At 42.7% G+C, this 21726-nt stretch overlaps 1 protein-coding gene across 1 annotated transcript in view; it reads right to left on the bottom strand.

The window, feature by feature from the left end:
* Window positions 1-21726, bottom strand: part of LOC132818210 (sodium/potassium/calcium exchanger 4-like) — a 105684-nt gene that overhangs the window by 26212 nt on the left and 57746 nt on the right. The window contains exons 9-10 of the mRNA XM_060828990.1: window positions 18131-18300; window positions 14818-15006 (exon numbers count right to left, since the gene is read on the bottom strand). Coding sequence (XP_060684973.1) covers window positions 14818-15006; window positions 18131-18300 — 359 coding nt within the window. The remainder of the gene's footprint in view (window positions 1-14817; window positions 15007-18130; window positions 18301-21726) is intronic.

Here is a 21726-nt window from a genome sequence, read left to right as displayed (position 1 = left end):
TGCTGAGCTTTTTCAGCAACTTCTGTTTTTCTTGCTGATTTAGAGCATCCATAGTTCTTTCAGTTTTTTTTAGTAGGCAAGAGGTCCTGTCGGGGGAGTGTCAGGAATTATGAGTAAAAATAAAGATCTGGACTTCAATGGTTATAATCTTAGGTTTATTATCTGTGCCATATGCAAATTGGCATAGAGATAAGAAAATTAATGTCATAAATGGATAAAGGAGAGGTGTGGAAAGGAAAGGTTCCATTTTGTGGGGCCCTGACATCAGTATTAGGATAGGAAGGATCTGTATTGACAGGACAGACTCTACCTGAACATGGCGGCTCAGTGGTGAGCACTGCTGCCTCACAGTGCCAGGGACCCAGGTTCAATTCCCACCTCCAAAGATGTGCAGGTTACGTGAATTGGCCATACTAAATTGCCCGTATTGCTAGGTGCAGGGATAAATGTAGTGGAATTGGTCTGGGAGGGTTGGTGTGGACTTGTTGGGCCGAAGGGCCTGTTTCCACACTGTCGGGAATCCAATCTAACCTAATCTCCTCTCTGCCTTCTCTTTGTGGGCGACACAGTGGTAAGCACTGCTGCCCCACAGCACCAGAGACCTGGGTTTAATTCCCGCCTCAAGCGACCGCGTAGAGTTTGCACATTCTCCCCCCTCGTCTGCGTGGGTTTCCTCCAGGTGTTCCGATTTCCTCCCACAGTCCAAAAATGTGCACATTAAATGAATTGGCCATGCTAAATAGTCCGTAGTGTTGGGTGAAGGGGTAAATGTGGGGGAATGGATCTGGGTGGGTTGCGCTTCGGCAGTTCGGTGTGGACTTGTTGGGCCGAAGGGCCTGTTTCCACACTGTAAGTAATCTAATCTCATGTGGGAATTCTAGTGGAAAGGCTCAATAGGGTGATCATAACAGCTCTAACATTTAAGAGGGAGTGCAGGAGCTTGGGAGGTGGGGGGAATGCTCAACAGAGGTTATTAAATTTTGCACAGCAAGTAATAGGACAGAGGGAAGGAAAGGGCCAGGAACCTAACTACAATTACAGAAGGTAAAGGGATAACTATGAGAGAGGGGTGGTCATTGCAGGACTGAGGGTGTGTACTTAAATGTGTGCAGTATATAAAACAAGGTAACTTGAAATTGATGGGTACAATGTTTTAGGCATCAAAGAGATGTGCCTGCAAGGGATTACGGCTGGGAAGTAAATATCCAAGATTACGTGTCCTGTTGAAAGGACAGGCAGATCGGTGGGGAGGGGGCGGAGTTGCCTTCATGATAAGAAATTAAATTAAATTGACAGCGGTGAGCGCTGTGGAGTCAGAAGGTTTGGAATCTGTGTGGATACAGTTGAAGAACTGCAAAGATAAAAAGATCCTGACGGGAGTTGTGTGCAGGCCCCCTAGCAATACTCAGGATATGGAGTAGAAAATAAATCGGTAGATTAAAAAGCATGTAAGAAAGGCACCATTGGAGTAATCATGGGGGATGTCAAATTGCAGGTGGACTAGGAAAGCCAGGTTGGTAGCAGATCCAAAGCAATGTAAGTTGTGGCATATGTATGAAATTTTGTTTGGAGCAGCTTGTGGTAGAGCCCACTAGGGAACAGGCCACTCCGGATTTAGTGATGTGTAATGAGGCAGACTCGATTAGAGAGCTGAAGATGAAGGAACTCCCAGGGGGCAATGACCACAATATGACAGAATTCACCCTGCAGTTTGAGAGGGAGGAGCTGGAATAAATGTAAGAGTTTGACAACTGAGTAACAGTGTTGAAAAGTGTGGCACTGGAAAAGCACAGTGGGTCAGGCAGTATCTGAGGAGCAGCAAAATCGACGTTTCAGGCAAAAGCCCTTCATCAGGAATACAGCTTTTGCCCAAAACATTGATTTTACTGATCCTCGGATGCTGCCTGAACTGTGTGCTCGTCCAGCATCTCTAATCCAGAATCTGGTTTCCAGCATCTGCAGTCATTGTTTTTACCTAGTATCCAAGGAGCAGGAGAGTTGACATTTTGGGCACATTCCTGATGAAGGGCTTAGGCTGGAAATGTTGATTGCCTTGCTTCTCGGATGTTGCCTGACTTGCTGTGCTTTTCCAGCGCCACACTTTTTGACTGTGCTCTCCAGCATCTGTAGTCCTCACTTTCTCCCAACTGAGTAAAGGTAACCCCAAAGACATGAAGGAGGAGCTGGCCGCAGTTGATTGGAAGGGGAAACCTAGTAGGGAAAATGGTGGAGGAGCAATGGGGGTAGTTCAGGAGGTGCAGCAGAAATTCATCCCAAGGAAGAATTAGGGAGGATGAGGCAACTATGATTGATAAGAGAAGTCAGGGACGGCTTTAAAGGAAAACAGAAAACGTACAATGTGGTGATGATTATTGGGAAGCCAAAGAATTGAGGTGCCTTTAAAAATCAGCAAAGGACCACTAAAAGCAATAAAGTGGGAGAACATCAAATATGAAAGTTAGCTAATTGGTAATATAAAAGGAGATTGCAAGGGATATTTTTGATGTATGAAAGGTTAGAGAGAGGCTGGAAAATAAGGCTGGAGAAGTAGTAATAGGAAACAGAGAAATAGCAGAGGAACTGAAAAGGCAATTTGCATCAGTCTTCATGATTGAAGACACCAGTGGCATACCAGAAGACCATAAGGCCATAAGGTACAGGAACAGAATTAGGCTGTTTCACCTATCAAGTCTGCTCCACCATTTGATCAAGGCACATATGATGCTCAACCCATTCTTCTGCCTTGCTTGGCAATGCTTGATCCCCTTACTTCAACTTAAAAAGAGTCAAGGGGCAGAGGTGAATACAGTAGATATTGCTAAGGAAAAGGTGGATAAATCACTGGGACCAGATAGACTACACCCCAGGATTCTGAAGGAGGTAGCAGAGGAGACTTTGGAGGCATTAGTGATGATCTTTTGACAATCACTGAAGTCAGGCAGGGTCCCAGAGGACTAGAAAATGAATAATGTAACACCCCTGTTTAAGGATGGAGACAGGTAGAAGACAGGAAATAATAGGTCAATTATCTTGACCTCAATTGTTAGTAAGATATTAGAGTCCATTATTAAGGATGAGATTGCAGAGTACTTGCATATGCATGGCATAATAGGACTGAGTTAGTATGGCTTTCTTCAAGGGGACATCATGCCTGACAAATATGTTAGAATTCATTGAGGAGGTAATGAGCAAGTTAAACAAAGGACAGCCAGAAGGATTGCTAGAAGGCACATTACAAGATATCACACAGGAGGCTACTAAATAACATAGGGGCCCATGGTGTTAGGGGCAAGATAATAGCATGGATAGAGGATTGGCTGACTGGCAGAAGGCAGAGAGTAAGAATAAAGGGGTCTTCTTCACAATAACAGCCAGTGACTAGTAGTGTTCCACAGGGGTCCATGCTGCGATCACAAATATTCACATTATATGTTAATGATCTGGATGAAGGAACTGAGGGCATTGTTCTAAGTTTGCAGATGACACAAAGATAGGTGGAGGGGCAGGTAGTGTCAAGGAAGCAGGGAGGCTGTAGAAGACTTGGATAGGCTAGGTGAAGGGCCAAGAAGTTGCAGAACCTCTTGGACGGCACGGTGGCACAGTGGTTAGCACTGCTGCCTCACAGCGCCAGAGACCCGTGTTCAATTCCTACCTCAGCGACTGACTGTATGGAGTTTGCACATTCTCCCTGTGTCTGTGTGGGTTTCCTCCGGGTGCTCTGGTTTCCTCCCACAGTCCAAAGATGTGCAGGTCAGGTGAATTGGCCATGCTAAATTGCCTGTAATGTTAGGTAAAGGGGTAAATGTAGGGGAATGGGTGGGTAGCGCTTCGGCCGGTCGGTGTGGACTTGTTGGGCCGAAGGGCCTGTTTCCACACTGTAAGTAATCTAATCTAAGCTAAGTAATCTAATCAGAAGGAAACAAGGTGCAAGGTTATGTACTTTAGTACGAAGAATAGACTTTTTCTAAATGGGGAAAGGCTTTGGAAATCTTAAGCCAAAATAGACTTAAGAGTCTGAGTTCAGGATTCTCTTAAGGTTAACATGCAGGTTCAGTTGGTAGTTAGGAAGGCAAATGCAATGTTAACATGCATTTTGAGAGGGCTAGAATATATAAACAGGGATATACTGTGGAGTTTGTGTAAGGTTTTGGTCATATCCCATTTGGAATTTTGTGAGTAGTTTTGGGCCCCCATATCTAAGACAGGACATGCTGATGTTGGAGGGGAACCAGATGGACTTCACAAGAATTATTCAAAGGATGAAGGCTTCTCATATGAGGAGTGGTTGGGACTGTAGGCCTGTACTGTATGAGGTTTAGAAGGATAAGGAGCGATCTCATTGAAATTTGCAGAATACTATGAGGCCTGGATAGAGCAGATGTGGAGAAGATATTTCCACTAAGTAGGAAAGACTTGGAGCTGAGGGCATAGCATCAGAATGAATGAATGACTTTTTTGAACTGAGATAAGGAGGAATTTCTTCAGCTCGAGTATGGTAAATCTGTGCAACTCATTGCCACAGAGGGCTGTGGAGGCCAAGTCATTGCGTGTCTTTAAGACAGAGACAGAGACAGATAGGTTCTTGACTGGCAAGTGGATCAAGAGTTAAGGCAGTAAAATGGGGTTTTTAAAATGTATAAGCTATGATCAGCTGGTGAAGCAGACCTGATGAACTGAATGGTCTATATTCTGCTCCTCCATCTTTAGTCTTGTAGAATCATTAAGCAAGTGGTTAGTGACGAATTGATGTGTTGGTTTTAATTTTCCAAAATTCCTTTCCTATGGGGAAGGGTCAATTAGATTGGAAAATAATGAATTCTTTTATTCACAAAGAGAGAGAAACAGAAATCTGTGAAATACAAGCCAGTTAGCTTAGTAGTTGCCATTACACGCTAATTAAATAAATTATAGCAGGGCTCTTAGAAAAATTCAAGGTAATCAGTCAGATTCAACACGGGCTTGCAAAAGGAGAATCATATTTAACTAATTTATTGGAGCTTGTTAATTTCTGCTGTGAACAGAGGGGACTGGGTGGATGCACTGTGTTTAAATTTACAGAAGGTACTTAAGAAACAGTCATATCAAAACGTTTTACAGAGAATAAAAGCACATGATGTCGGATAACATTTTGGCATTGTTAGAAGATTAGCTGGCTAACAGGAAAAAGACAGTACACATAAGTGTTTTTCTTTTCTGATTGGCAAGATGTCGTGAGTAGAAAAAGTGAGAATTGCAGATGCTGGAGATCAGAGTCGAGAGTGTGTTGCTGGGAAAGCACAGCAGGTTAGGCAGCATCCGAGGAGCAGGGGCATCGATGTTTCGGGCATAAGGCCTTCATTAGAATGAGGGTTGTGGGCTGGGGAGCCTGAGAGATAAATGAGAGGGGGGGGGGTGGAGTTGAGGGGAAAGTAGCTGTGAAAGTGATAGGTGGATGAAGGTAAGGGAGAAGGTGATAGGTCAGAAAGGGGGAGTGAAGGACAGGACTGGAAGGCAGTGCCGAGTTGGAGGCTTGGGATTAGGATAATGTGGGGAGAGGGGAAAGGAGGAAGCTGTTGAAATCCACATTTATCCCGTGTGGTAGCAGGGTCCACAGGTGGAAAATGAGGCGTTCTTCCTCTGGGCATCGGGTGGTAATGGTTTGACAGTGGAGGAGGCCCAGGACCTGCAAGTCTTTGACGGAGAGGGAGGGGGAGTTGAAGTGTTCAGCCACGGGGCAGTGGGATTGGTGGGTACAGGTGTCCCAGAGATTTTCTCTGAAATGATCCACAAGAAGGCATCCTGTTCCCAGGATGTAGAGGAGACCACACCAGGTGCAAAGGATGCAATAGATGACATTGGTAGAGGTACAGGTAAATTTCTGACAGATGTGGAAGGATCCTTTGGGGACTTGGATGGAGGCGAGGGGAGTGGTGTGGGTGCAGGTTTTGCACTTACAGCAGTGGCAGGAAAAGGTGCCAGGAGTGGGGTGTGTGCTGGTGTGGAGTGTGGACCTGACAAGGGAGCCGCGGAGGGAATGGTTTCTCCAGAACGCTGATGGGGATGGGGAGGGAAATATACCTCTGGTGGTAGGGTGTGTTTGCAGGTGGCAGAAGTGGTGGAGGATGATGCAATGCATGCGGAGGTTGGTGGGTGGAAGCTGAGGACCGGGGTTTTTTTGTCCTTGTTGGATTAGGAGGGGTGGGGTTTAAGGGCAATGGCACATGAAGTGGAGGAGATGCGCTGGAGGGCATGGTCAACTATGTGGGAAGGTAAGTTGCGATCGTGGAAAAAGGAAGCCATCTGGGACTTTCTGAGGTGGATTTGGTCATCCTGGGAATAGATGCGACAGTGATGGACGAATTGGGAAATAGGGATGGAATTTTTAAAGGAGGCAGAGTGGGAGGAGTTGTAGTCTAGGTAGCTTTGGGAGTCAGTGGGCTTGTAGTAGATGTCTGTGGTTAGTCGGTTGCCAGAGACAGTGATGGAGAGGTCCAGGAAGGGGAGGGAGGTGTCGAGATGGTCCAGGTGAGTTTGAGGTCGGGGTGGAAGGTGTTGGTTAACTAGATGAACTGTTAAACCTCCTTGTGGGAGCACGGGGTGGAACCGATACAGTCACTGATGTAGCGGAGAACAGGTAGGGGCTGGTGCCAGTGTAACTACTGAAGATGGACTGTTCCATGTATCTGACAACCAGGCAGACATAGCTGGGTCGCATGCAGGTGCCCATGGCTACCCCTTTAGTTTGGCGGAAGTGGGAGGATTAGAAGGACAAGTTGTTGAGGGTGAGGGCCAGTTCAGCCAGGCAGATGAGAGTATCAGTGGAAGGGTACTGGTTGGGATGGTGTGAGAGAAAGAAATGGAAATGGGGGGCTTGGAGACCTTCATTGTGGTGGATCGATGTGTATAGGGACTGGATGTCCATGGTGAAGATGAGGCGTTGGGGACCGGGGAAACGAAAATATTGGAGGAGATGGGCGTAGGTGGTGTCATGAACATAGGTGAGGAGCACCTGGACTAAGGGGGACAAGATGGTGTCAAGGTAGGAAGAGATAAGTTCAGTGGGACAGGTGCAGGCTGAGACAATGGGTCAACCGGGGCAGGCAGGTTTGTGAATCTTTGGTAGGAGGTAGAATCGGGCAGTGCAGGGTTCAAGACAGTGAGGTTGGAGGCTGTGGGTGGGAGATCCCCAGAGGTAATGAGATTGTGGATGGTCTTGGAGATGATGGTTTGGTGATGGGAGGTGAGGTTGTGATGAAGGGGACAGTAGGAGGAGTTGTCTGTGTGCTGGTGCCTGGTTTCAGCGGTATAGAGGTTGGAGTGCCACACATCTACTGCACCCTCCTTGTCTGTGAGTTTGATGGTGAGGTTGGGGTTGGAGCAGAGGGAGTGGAGGGCTACGTGTTGTGAGGATGGGAGTTGGAGTGGTGAGGGAGTGGACAGGTTGAGGCGGTTAATGTCTTGGCGACAGTTTGAAATCAAGAGGTCAAGGGTGGGTAACAGGCCAGCACGGGGTGTTCAGGTGGATGGGGTGTGTTGCAGGGGGAGAAGGGGTCCTTGGTGGGAGGGTGGGTGTCTTGAGAGAAAAAGTGGGCTCGGAGGCAGAGGCGGTGGAAGAAACATTCAAGGTGGCAGCTTGTGTCGAACTCATTAATCTGGGAGCGTAGAGGGAAGACAAAACGTTCATTTAGATATCGTGAGTGTTGAGGCCTCAATTTTGTTTTACAATTTATACAAATGATGAGACGCAGGGACAAAGGATATGATTGCCAAATTTGCTGATAATGCAAAATAGGTTGGAGAGCAAGTTGTAGCAAAATGCAGAAAAAAAATTGTAACTCCATTTTGACAGGAAGAATAGAAAAAAAACACTTTGTCTAAAAGCATGAGATTGCAGAACTCTGAGATGCAGTGGGAACCGAATCACAAAAGGTTGTTAAACAAGAACAGCTATATTTAGAAAAGCTGTTAGGATGTTATCCTCAGAGGAGTCTGGAGATCATACTTCAGTAATACAGAGCTTTGGTGAGACCACACCTGGAGTACTGTGTACAGTGTTGGTGACCTTATATAAGGATGGAGGTTAATGAGTTAGAAGCAGTCCTAAGAAAATTTACAAAATAAATATTTGGAATGAGGGGATTGTCCTATGAGGAAAGGTCGAACAGGTTGGGTTTGTGCCATCTAGAATTTCCAAGGGTAGGAATTGACTTGACTGAAGTATGTAACAAAGAGTTGAAGTAAATAGTAATTTTCTGAATAGCAGGCAGTGACGAGTGGGGTACTGCAGGTCTCAGGACTAGGAGTCAGCAAATCATGATATAAATTAATGATTTTGATGACAGTACTGAAGCTAATAACTCAATTCACAGATGAGGCAAAACTAGGCGGCAGGGTGAGCTGTGAGGAGGATGCAGAGAAGTTGCAATGTGAGTTGGGCAGGCTGTGTGAGTGGATAATTGCAAGGTTGTCCACTTCAAGTCGTGAAAATAGGACGGTAGATTGTTATTTGAATGGTTTTAAATTGAGAGAGGGGAATATTTGTACACAAGTCGCTGATGAAGGGCTTATGCCAGAAACATTGACTCTCCTGGCCAATAATGGAATGGTGTAGGTTAGATGAGCATCAGATTATTTTCACAGGTCGGCACAAAATTGTGGGCCAAAGGGCCAGTACTGCGCTGTAACGTTCTATGTTCTATACAGGTTAGATGCAGAAAGGATGTTCCCAATGGTGGGAGAGTCCAGAACCAGGGGTGATACTTTAAAGGTTAAGGGTAAACCTTTTAGGACTGAGATGAGGAGAAATTTCTTCGCCCAGTGAGTGGTGCTGTGGAATTTGTTATCACAGAATGTGGTTGAGGCCAAAAAACATTGTATTTTCAAGAAGGGCATAGATATAGCTCTTATGGCTAAAGGGATCAAGGGATTTTGGGGGAGGGTGGGATTAGTGTATTAGGCTTGATGATCAGCCATGATCATATTGAATGATGTAGCAGGCTTGAGGGATAAAACAGCCTATTTTTTCCTGTGCCTATTGTCTATATTTCTACAAGATCCTCAGGGGCCTTGTCAGTGTGGATGTGAAGCGAATGTTTTGTCTTGTAGGAAAATCTAAATCTAGGAGTCACCATTTGAAAATAATAAGTTGTCCAGTTCAAGACAAAGATCAGGATTTTCTCCTTTGTAAGTCTCTTCCTCAAGATGTGGTGGATGAAATCTTTCAATCTCCTTAACTCCAAGATAGCTAGCTTCTTGATAACCAAGGCCTGAAGGGTGCCAGGGTCAGCCAAAATGTGGAGTTATGAGGTCACATAAGATTTACTGAAAGGTCAAATAGGTGTGAAGGACCATCTTTATTCTGAACTCATATTTATATAATAGAGATACTCAAATTAAGAGCTTCAAATACTGATGTCCAGCTTTGTATATGCATAATATAACAATTTTGCAAAATGTTGATAATTAGTGAGTTGATACATAATACAATTTAAAACAGTTTTGTTGTTAAATAAGTTATAAATGATCTCTAAACATCATCCAAAGTTTCATCTTCTGCACAACGTTAACCATTTGAAAGCCCCAAGTGTCAAATTATAGTTAAATGGAAATGACTAATATTACTTGTGTTGAATATGAAATATACCCATAGATTACTATTTACATGTTATTAATTAGATTAGATTAGACTTACAGTGTGGAAACAGGCCCTTCGGCCCAACAAGTCCACACCGACCCGCCGAAGCGCAACCCACCCATACCACTACATTTACCCCTTACCTAACACTATGGGCAATTTAGCATAGCCAATTCACCTGACCCGCACATCTTTGTGACTGTGGGAGGAAACCGGAGCACCCGGAGGAAACCCACGCAGACACGGGGAGAACGTGCAAACTCCACACAGTCAGTCGCCTGAGTCGGGAATTGAACCCGGGTCTACAGGCGCTGTGAGGCAGCAGTGCTAACCACTGTGCCACCGTGCCGCCCATAAGTAGACTAATGGGCTGAGAAATGGCAAATGGAGTTTAATTTAGATAAATGCGAGGTGCTGCATTTTGGGAAAGCAAACCTTAGCAGGACTTATACACTTAATGGTAAGGTCCTAGGGAGTGTTGCTGAACAAAGAGACCTTCGAGTGCAGGTTCATAGCTCCTTGAAAGTGGAGTCGCAGGTAGATAGGATAGTGAGGAAGGCGTTTGGTATGCTTTCCTTTATTGGTCAGAGTATTGAGTATAGGAGTTTGGAAGTCATGATGCGGCTGTACAGGACATTGGTTAGGCCACTTTTGAAATATTGCGTGCAATTTTGGTCTCCCTCTATCAGAAAGATGTTGTGAAATCTGAAAGTCTTCAGAAAAGATTTACAAGGATGTTGCCAGGATTGGAGGAGTTGAACAGGCTGGGGCTGTATTCCCTGGAGCTACATGAGCGGTGACCTTATAGAGGTTTATAAAATTTTGAGGGACATGGGTAGGATAAATAGAGAAGGTCTTTTCCCTGGGATGGGGGAGTTCAGAACTAGAGGGTATAGGTTTAGGGTGAGAGGGGAAAGATATAAAAGAGACCTAAGAGGCAATGTTTTCACAGAGAGGGTGGTATGTGCATGGAATGAGCTGCCAGAGGAAGTGGTGGAGGTTAGTACAATTGCAACACTGAAAAGGCATCTGAATGGGTATATGAATAGGAAGGGTTAGGAGGAATTTGGGCCAGATGTTGGGAGGTGGGACTACATTGGGTTGGGATATCTGGTTAGCATGAATGAGTTGGACCAAAGGGTCTGTTTCCATGCTGTACACCTCTATGACTATGACTCTAAGTGATGCTGAAGAAACAGCTTGCTATCAGCATGACTCTCAAAGAGGGGGTTTTGCCTTTATATTCAGGCTGATAGGAGGAATACAAAAGCAGCCTGGTCTGACTGACTATTCCATCCTCCCCCTCATCAGAGGAAGTATATACATATCACCATTTAATGCAAGGAAAAATAAATATTACATTTACCATATAAATAGTCCTGAAATGATTAAAGATGAAGGTGAAAGAAATGCGGGAGTCCTACGTAAACTACTATTTAATACGCAGTCTAATATTCAGCAGTATTCACCCAGAGTCATAAAGCACAGAAAAAGTCCTTCAGCCCACCAAATCTGCACAGATATAACCACCATTAAAAGTACACTAATCCTGATCTCCTGCACTTGTCTTGTATCCTTGAATGTAATGATATTTCAAATGCTCATTGAAATTTATTTTAAAGATTGTAAGGTACCTTCCCAAACTGTGCATCTGAGATTCCCACCACCTACTGAGTAAAAATGTTTTTTTTGTTAAATCCCCTCCAACTCTGCTATCTCTTACCCTAAAACTATGTTCTTGTGATTGACCCTTTAACCAAGTGAACAGTTTCCCCCCACTTACTCTATGCATATCCCCAATCTTACACACCTCAGACATGCCCCCCTCAGCCTTCTTTGCTGTCAGCAGTACAAGATTGAATTGCATCGTTAAAATTGCAGAATAAAAGAAGTTATGATTTCACGATTTAGTGCACTGATTCAGGTTGCATTCTGAGTGCTGTGACTACTTTTAACAGCTGGTAAGCTAGGATATATTAATGTGCTAGCTGTATTCATAATTTCAGTCTTCTGAGACATATATTACAACTTTTTATCAGGGAGAAAATGAGCAGCAAGCAGACCACTTTAGCAGTCAGAATGGCTGCATCCAAACTGAGCAGATGCTTGACCCAGTGGTAAATTCATCAAGCCTCTTCTTTAAGTGTCATAGCTGGCTGGATACCATGTTGTAGCCAGATGTTACATATTTTGTATATGTAAATCAGAGCCAAGCAACTGTTGACAGACTCAGCAAGAATGTTGCTGCCTACTAGTGAGTGAAATGATGGTCTGGCTTATGCTGATTTATTTAACTGCTTTGAAAGATATGCACATTCAATAGAAATGAACAAGAACATTCTTCTGAAGCTGGAACCTGCAGGAATGTATTTTCACCTCCATTGGGTCATATCAATTCCTGATGAAGGGCTTATGCCCGAAACGTCGAATTTCCTATTCCTTGGATGCTGCCTAACCTGCTGTGCTTTAACCAGCAACACATTTTCAGCTCCATTGGGTCATAGACAGTCCCATAATATCAGCCACTCTGGAATTTACCCAATAAGCTCATGTAGTGGCCTGACCTGATGCCTTTGCTGGGCAAGAGCTGCATGTGAAGTTATAATCAGCAGCAGAGGCTCTTGTCCAGTTGCTGATGATTCCAAAGCTCCAAGTTCCATTACACCTCTGGCTTCTCAGTTTGGACATGCAGTGGTCATATAAGGTGGTATCCTTTGCTGTCACCATTAGCAAGATTGGAGGTGGGAAGGGCATTTAGTTAGCTGGGATGGTGCGTACCTGACTCCATCGGAATTAAGGTCTCAGTGCAAAAGGCTATCATTGATATCGCTGCCTAGCCACCACTTGACGTCTTTAGTGGCCAGTTTATGAGCTTTGAAGAGCATCATTCCAAAATCACTGGGCTTGTTACCATGCGGCATGCACAGATGCTACTAATATGATGGGGTGAAGGGGGAGCAAGGCACTCAGTGCCTGATTGAGGATCTCGATACCACAAAAGGGCTGCGGCACTGACAGCCATACCTCTGCCCTTAGTACAGACCCTCATTAGACCCTCTCCCCTCCATCACCTTGCTACAAACTAGCCCCTCCCTCACATTAATTCCCCTGTGAGCCTGGATCACTCTGTCATCCTGGGATTCCAGCTTTTCCTGCATCCCCACAGTCTCCCTCTAATTGACTGGCAGATGACAAGGGCAAGACTTCAGCCTTGGGGTCCTTGACATCCAGGGTAAAGCATGCTGCTAACCTTGTCACTGTCTGATTGGCTTATGACACAGTGAACCATCATATAAAGAAGGAAGCAGGGGTCCTCAGTCAGCAGGCAAGACCCCAATTCCCGAAGAAGAATCCACCCATTGTGCCAAAGTAGACCAGGAACAAAGCCTAGTCCATTCACTGGACAAACCATCTTGTTGATATTGACACAATTGCTCAGCTTATTGGAAGAATTAAATTTGGAGAATTATTTTAAGTTAAACTTCAAGAGTAGGACAAAGATGCACAGCATCAAATAACCAAAAGGCAAAATCAAAACTCAGAAAAATTGTATTTGATAGAGAGAATAACCAACACAGTACCATGCAAGGACTGCACAAAGCTCTACATAAGACAAACAGGAAGACAGCTAACGATCCGTATCCATGAACACCAACTAGCCACGAAATGACACGACCAGCTATCCTTAGTAGCCACACATGCAGATGACAAGCAACATGAGTTTGACTGGGACAACACTACTATTATAGGACAAGCCAAACAGAGAACAGCCAGGGAATTCCTAGAGGCATGGCACTTATCCACAGATTCTATCAACAAACATATCGACCTGGACCCAATATACTGGCCACTGCAGCGGACAGCTGGCACTGACAACCGGAAGCGGCAGAGACAAACCATTATAAATGCCGGAGGAAACATCACAGAAGCGCTTCACAGGAGGCTCCCAAGCACTGAAGATGTCACCTAGACAGGGGACGAAATGTCTGCAACACAAATTCCCAGCTCGGTGAATAGAACCACAACATCTTTTCCTGCTGCCATCTTTGAATGTTTGGAACACATTAAATGGCTCCCAGCTGGAGGGATGTCAACAACAGGATTGAATCAGACGGAGTAACCGAAAGAATGTACCGTTATCTTGTATGGAAGATTTAAGAAAAGTCCCATGTTCAACTACCTTGTAACATCAATTAAGTATCTACTCGGCCTTAGTTGTGGAGTTAGTTTACATCTCATTGCACTGGCACATCCTCTAGTAACTCTGCACCTTCAGGGAAGCTCGACCACTGGAAGAATTTGCCATCAATTTTCACAAGATGTTCATTGTTTATCGTAAAATTGTAAGGAAACCATGGGAATCCAGGAAAAATTACAGAAATACTGCCCAATCCAATGATTTAGATTGGCAGACAATCCATGAATAGAGTCAAAATGTATGGCGCTGGAAATGCACAGCCGGTCAGATATCATCCGAGGAGCAGGAAAATCGACATTTCGAGCATAAGCCCTTCATCAGAAATGTGACTCATGGTGAAAAATGCCTGGCACACTTTGGCAGAAATTCCAGGGCTTATGTCTTAAGGTAAGTGCAAGTCGCTGAGCTATGGTGTTGTCCTGGAGCTGTGCACTCTTAATGCCACATATTGACCAACAGGGGGCACAAGATATTGACACCCAGGTCACAAGTCACCATAGTTTTAACAGACCACAGGGCTGTTCTCACATTAGAGAGAAAAAGACAACTGATGGCGATTTAACCTGAGGGCCAATACACCTCTGACAAGGCGAGAGACTGAGAAGGAGAGGCTTTCATGATAATCTCAGACAGTGATTGGAATTGAACCCACGCTGTTGGCATCATGTTGCTTTGTGAAAACAAACCATCCAGCCAAGCTAAACCAACCCCACCCCCCCGACACTGCGAAATATTGGTTATTGTGCAACAAGGGCACCTCAGTCAGTCATATTTCCAATTCATTATAAGAGATACTTATGACTTCAAAACTTACTAATTATGCACTAAATATACTGTGAATGCAGTAAATCAGAAACAAAAACAGAAGTTTTGCTGGAAAAGCTCAGCAGGTCTGGCAGCAGATCTGTGAAGAGAAATTAGAGTTAACATTTCAAGTCTGGTGACCACTCCTCAGAACTAATTATGTACTAATGCAATATATTTCAGTTGTACAAAGTATGTTTACCTGGTAGAGAAAATGGAGATATAAATTCAGGGTCTTTTTCATTCTCAGGGCTGCCTTCTTTCGTAGTTTTATCCAGAGGGACATTTCCGTTTTCGATGTTTTCACATTTCTCAGCTACGCAGACTTCCTTGTCCACACCATTGGCAGATTGAACTAAGTATTGCATGTAAGTAGATTGAAAGTAAATCTCTGAAAGTTCAAAGCCCAGCATAAAATGCTTAACTTTACAGAGGTCTTATTTCAGGATTTTATTTAAATGTAGTTTGATATTTAAAGAAAGTTTTAGGCAAGGCAAATGTATTCTTAAAAGATACCCATTTACTCATCATACTTAACCTTGACAAATTTCCTTGTAATAAAAATTCTTCCAATCAAAATTCTTGGGTGAGAAATATATGCTGTAATGAGGTACATCAGGAATTCCTCAAATTCAATCCCCAGTCTATACTGTAAGGAGTAACAGTGTAGATGCTGCAATTAGTTTCAATATTCACATGCTATATCGGAGATACCAGGATACAAGTTTGCTAACAAAAAATTCCACTCAGTCGTGCATTAAATAAAGGACTGGACTTAATTCATATTCACAATCAGTCAGTTCTCCAAATGATGACAACCATTTTGTGAGGACTTGAGAATCTCGCATGTTACTTGTGCTTACTCTCAGGCATATACCACAGCTGTCCTGACAGGATCAAGGGAAAGGACAAAATTAAAAAGAAAACATCCACTGCAATATGTGTACATCTCCATGCTAAATTCTTTTTGTTGGGAACACAGAAGCAGTGGAGCTGTGATTTTCTCCAAAGGCTTCTGTATTAATGCTAGCCAAAAGGGAAAACTTGTGAGGTGAATCATGTCTCTTTCCCCGCTCAGAGGGAACACCAGTTACTTGTCTGAAAACCACTGGAAGCTGAGTTTGAAAAACAGCAGAACTTAGGACAGGGTACTCGCCCTGATGTAAGGGGTGTGAACTGAGGGCAGGTGCACAATTTCATGCCATCTGGTGACTTGCCAGTTTGCTGGCACTGTATCTGTCCATGAGCCATGTAGTTTCTTTTGTGCTGGGTGGTGCCCTATTGGCAGTCCAGGTTCAAGATTTGAATAGCAAGTGCACTGTCTGACCATTAATTGGCCAACTCCACCAAAATCCTGTGTTTGGCGAGAGCTCCCGGCACTGGGAAACCCACATGTAACTCTGACAACAGGACCCTGACCCAAAATGCAAAATCTTGCCCCAATTGTTTAAGCCCTGACTCTCTGAACAAGTTGGAAATACTCTATTGCCAGAGTTCCAATACCGATTGTGGCACAAGGAGATTTCCTCTTAGCTTAAAAGCACAACATGGTTTGGATTTTTTCATCAATGTTCTCTGTTGCCTATAGTAGTTCCCTTGCCCGAAATGTAATTTTACAACGTTGCCCAGGAGTATTTCCAAGTGCCGAATGATTTAAATTAAAATGAATCTTTATTTTGATTGCTAATTGTTAACTATTTTCCTACTTTTCTATATAATTTTGTCATTTGCTTCTCAGTGACAATTGGTAATGCTTAGCATTTCCACGCGTTACTGTTTTATTCCTGTACAGCTCATTAATATCTTCCAAACAATGCATAGATCTATTACCAAAACTCTCAAAATTCTACAAAAACTCTCATGGCATCTGACAGCTCTGAAGTACTGCTCTAAGTTCGCAGATAACAATGTAAAAACTCTCAGGAGAGACTGTGCATAAAATACAGGAATAACTTAAGTCTTTTATATATTGCTAATGTCGTTAGACAAGCTATGTTATCAGGCTGAGCCCATTTTAATGAATGACGAGAGATTAATGTTAATCGGTATTTACTGCAGCCATTATTAATAACTAAGGAATGCAGGCATTAAACATTCAAGAGAAGGCAGGCATATTAAAAAGGTTGTTACAAAAGATTTTGTGAAATAGGAACCACAGTAAGACTAAACAGACAGAACTCTGGCAAGTGAATGAAGTAGGTGGAGAATGGTTTGAAGATATTAATGGCATTCAGCAAGTAATTAAATGAACCCTCAGGTGGCAATAAACACTGCTTAACTATGGAAGAATGATTTAAAATTATTTAAAATTAAAGCAGTCCACTGTACTGTGTACACCTTTTTGTATAATTAGCGTAAACATTTTTAAAGGGGACAACACCTTTATTTGTAACAAATGGAAGTTCAGTTGTGAGTGGAGGGGATAAGGAAGGCTGATGATTTCAGTCAGATTTGTCTGCTTTAATTCTGCTGTGAAATGATCAGACAATATCCAGTATTATTTAAAACAAGATCATTTGAGCAATGTTTTATGTTCAGAGGCAAGGATGGGATGGGAGTCTGAAGATATCTTCTACTCAAGGGACTGGTTGAACCAATAGCAAAGAGGCTTCTCACTATTTATTTATATTAACTTTGCACCATGATGTGATGAGATTGTTGAATCAGTAGCCATATCTTTAATAACCCCTATAAGGCTATCTTTGAAAACAGACTCCACATGATAGTACAACTTTTGGACAGGATTTGTTTCTTTATAAATTTGCACACAGAATTTTTTTTTGCTTTTGTTATAAAGTGAGCACAGAATAGAATTAGGAATTTAGTTAACTTTTCTTTGGAATAACTCTTTTGGGGTTGGGGGGGGGGGTGGGCAGTGGTTGGATGTGGAGCAGGGAAGAAACAGCATCACCTGGAGAATATTGTACAGCAGCTCCTGAGTATTAGGAAGCACAGGATGGACAAGACATACAGATTTATCTTAATTCAAGCTGGGTTACCACATTGTATGCGAACAGTTCATGCTGTCAGTAGAAGAAGGAAAAGGACACTGATGAAAGATGTAACCAACGCCTTCTACCAAAAGACAGGCAACAGAGGAGATCTTCAGAATTAAAAAGTAGCATCATTACAGCTTTCAGCTTCTCAACAGAGTCTCCCATAGGAAGGCTACTGCTCCTAGCTGCACTATAAAAAAGAATGTTAAACATGAAACATTTGATTAAAACTGTACATTGGCATTACCACAAAACATTTTATAAATAATTGATTATTGTTTTTTTCTATTGTAATGAGTTTCTAATCTTAAAAATCAACTGCATAAAAGAAATTTTGCCTTATCAATAAAATGTTTTACAATGAAAATGAATACCATTTGATAAAAATGCATAATAATTGTTGGTGAAGCCGTAGAATAAGTAGGCATCTGTTTGTGTGTGCATTATCGGGTGGATTTCATCTAAATAGCCAGATTGAAACATTTTATATTAAGGGAGGATTTGAATATTTGTACTGGCCAATCTCTGTCTGGTTAGTCTTACCTTGAGTTAACAATGGGAGTAATGGGTCATCACAAACTTTAGGATAGGCAACATTACCATCCTCCAGTTCATTGCCGATCACGTTGCCATTTGAAGCATTCTTTGTTAACTTGCTCACAAAACAATCCTGTATCTTGCTGTTGAACCTGAAAGTAAATATTAAATGAAGAAGCAGACCTCATTATCGTTGCAGTTATTCCCATTTGCAAGCAAAATCATTTTTAAACATAAGCCCAGTGTATACTTATTCATGGTAAGTATAATTACCTCTGGGATAAATTCCTCAACTTGCAATCAACAGTTCTGCTGCCAGCATGTATTTGAAAACTATTGTAAAACGTGTCTTATTATTTTGCCTGTCAAGGCAGTTCAGGAGTTACCCTTTGGGAGGAATGACAGGATCTTCACTCCACAATACCATCAACAAATTTCCCTTTTTTCTTGTTCTGCAAGTATTAAGTATGTATGTACAGACAAGTGTTCTCCTGTAACAATTTGTAGTTTTGTAAAGACTGGATATTAGTGTTCTTCAGAGGATATCAATGGGAAATCTAAATACATCAGATAAATTTGGATGGCTCATCGATTGCTGCTTTGGACCCTTCTGAATAGTCCCCCACATAAGGCAAGTAGATTGGGGTGGCTCAGTAGGTGAGATGGAGGAAGGGAGGGAAATATCCAAGGCTGCTGAACAAGAACTATTTCCTTAAAGGGATCAGATGAGTCCTCTTAGCCTCAAAGAAACTTAAAATGAAACCTTTAAAATCTAACTTACTGGACGGCTTCCTGCCCTCAAACCAACTTCCAGCAGCTTTGACCTGCAGAGGAATGCGCCAATCAGATCTCAGGTATAAGTGGCTTGTGGAACCCAGTGAGGGCACCTTGTTTAAAGCAGGTAAACATTAATCTGGTGCAACTAATATGAGGCCCAAGACATTTTAACTGCATGGCTTTATTTCAATCTCTCCAACCTATTCTACATTTACACCACCCAGGAGGTAGGTATGTGTTGTGATGTACCGATGGTCGACAGACATTAACCATACAATCAAGGAGGAGTAGGTTATTTGGCCCCATGAGCCTGCTGTGCTATTTATGAGATCAAATATGATTGGATTGTAACATTAAAATCCCATTCCCACCTATCCTCGATAACCTTTCGCTCCATTGTTCAACAAGACTCCATCTACCTCTGCCTTAAAAATATCCAAGGACACTGTGTTGAAAACAACAAATGCCAGAGATCACAGTGGGTCAGACAACATCCATGGAGAGAGAGCAAGCTAACATTTCGAGACCTGTGTCAAGGACTCTGTGTAGTGGTTATAACAAGGTCAGCCAGCTGGACATCATAGAATATGAGCTTCCTGATTGGGGCTGTTAATCTGGCCCAATCAGGGACCCCTGGCTGACATAAAAGAGTGACTGTCAGGAACATTGGGCCCCCGGAATGCCTGCCTCAGTGAGAGGCAGCGCAATTGTCAAAGAACTGTGCGTTTATATATCAAGGGTAAATGGTGTGGGATGTCAGCCTCTGAAGTGTTATTTCATTCTGCTTCCATCAACCTTTCAGAAAGAGAATATCAAAGACTAAGAGAAAAATAAATCATGTCACCTCTATCTTAAATGGGCGACCCCTCATTTTTAAACAATAATCCCTAATTCTTCATCTCCTAAATGAGAAAACACACTCTCCACGTCTAACTCCTCAAGACCCCTCAGGATCTTTTATGATTGAATCAAATTGTGTTTTACATTTCTAAACTCCGATGGATCAAAGTTTCTTTTGTCCAACCATTCCTCATAAAGCCACCTACCAGATTCAAGGATTCGGATGTCCATAAGAAATAGGAACAGGAGTGGGTCATTCAATCCCTCAATCCTGCTCTGGTATTCAATAGGATCATGGTTTATCCAACATTCCTCATGTTCACTTGCTCCATAAGCCTTGATTTGTTTGGAAAAACTTCTCTGAACTGCTTTCAATGTCTTTACATCCTTCCTTTAATAAGGTAATACTGTATTCAGTATTGTAAAACTGTTTGATACTGTACATAGTACTCCAGATGTGGTCTCACCATTGTTCTGCATAACTGACACACTACCTTACTTTAATATTCAATTTCCATTGCATCAGGCATGTAGCAGGATTGATTGTATAGCTGTTCAGCAGGAGTCTGTATTGGCTTTTGAATTGACTGTGAGGAGCCCTCGTTCATTTTGGATGCACAATGACAACAGAGAAAGAAAAAGTAAAATTTTTATTAATCTCTTAACCTAAAGCAGGGGTGTTCTGGCAGGTAACTCTCTTCCTTTTTCCAATCAGGCAAAGATTGTAGCTGGATGCTGATTTCATTACTGAGACCTGATTATATCCATGAGGAAGCCAGCATTGGGCAGGTGACCTCACCAGGATAAAATGGCAGCAAACTACAGTGCTGCAGCTGCAATGTGTACATGTGGCCAAGGCTATATTAACTCTCCTACTTGCCCACTGGAAGCCAGGTAGCTGGATTAAAATAATCTTTGTGCTTTGTTATTGTTTTCTGTAGGGCCTAAAAGTGTGGCTCTGTTGAAATTTTAAAGTTTATGCCTTTGAATTTAAAAGAAGCCTTCCGTGTTTAGTCAGGAATCCATCTTAGATATGATTACAACATATCATTATTTCCTGAAACTGACTGGAAATAACTGTGAAATTCAATTATTTCTATTTCGAGGACAAAGGTACATCAGAAAACTATTGATGCTGTTGTCATGTGTAAAAATCTAGGACATTTCCAGCAACATTGAATGTTTGTTGATAAAGCTTATTTTATAGAAAATGTAAAAGGGTTATCCTGGAATATGTTTTGAGGACAGTACAAGTGGATTTCAAAAGCCTTGAACCTTTCCACTTCATATGAACCTGAGTCCTTGTAAGACTAATAATCTATTATCTATTGCATTATTGCTACTGGGGACAGAAAGCCCAATTAAAACAAAAACTGCAATTCTTTGGTGAATGATGTCACTCTGACCACACAATAAGACCCAACTGAAAATTAACAAACTGGTACAAAGGTACTGTAGGTTGAAGTGAGCTTGCACTAGCTTAATGCTGCATTGGTCCAATCAAAACCTTGCTAAAATCCTTCTGGACTTTAGATTAGATTACATTCCCCACAGAATGGACACAGGCCCTTCAGCCCAGCAAGTCCACACAAACCCTCCAAAGAGTAACCCATCCAGACCCATTGTCTATATTTACCCCTGACTAATGCAGCTAACACTATGGCAATTTAGCATGGCCAATTCATCTAACCTGCACATTTTTAGATTGTGGGAGGAAACCAGAGCACCCAGAGGAAACCCACACAGACAGAGGGAGAATGTGCAAACTCCAAACAGACAGTTGCCTGAGGCAGGAATGAAACCCAGGTCCCTGGTGCTGTGAGGCAGCAGTGCTAACCACTGAGCCACCATGCCGCTCCAATTCACTTGAAGGTCACAAATACTTTACAATTGAGCAATATTTACGTCTTTAATATACAGAGTGATGTTATTTTCTTGTAGCCCAGAACAGATTAAATTCT

This window comes from Hemiscyllium ocellatum, chromosome 8, assembly GCF_020745735.1.
Source record: "Hemiscyllium ocellatum isolate sHemOce1 chromosome 8, sHemOce1.pat.X.cur, whole genome shotgun sequence".
Classification (NCBI taxonomy): domain Eukaryota; kingdom Metazoa; phylum Chordata; class Chondrichthyes; order Orectolobiformes; family Hemiscylliidae; genus Hemiscyllium; species Hemiscyllium ocellatum.
The sequence above is the reverse complement of the archived record's forward strand: the minus strand, read 5'-3'. Positions and strand labels throughout refer to the sequence as shown.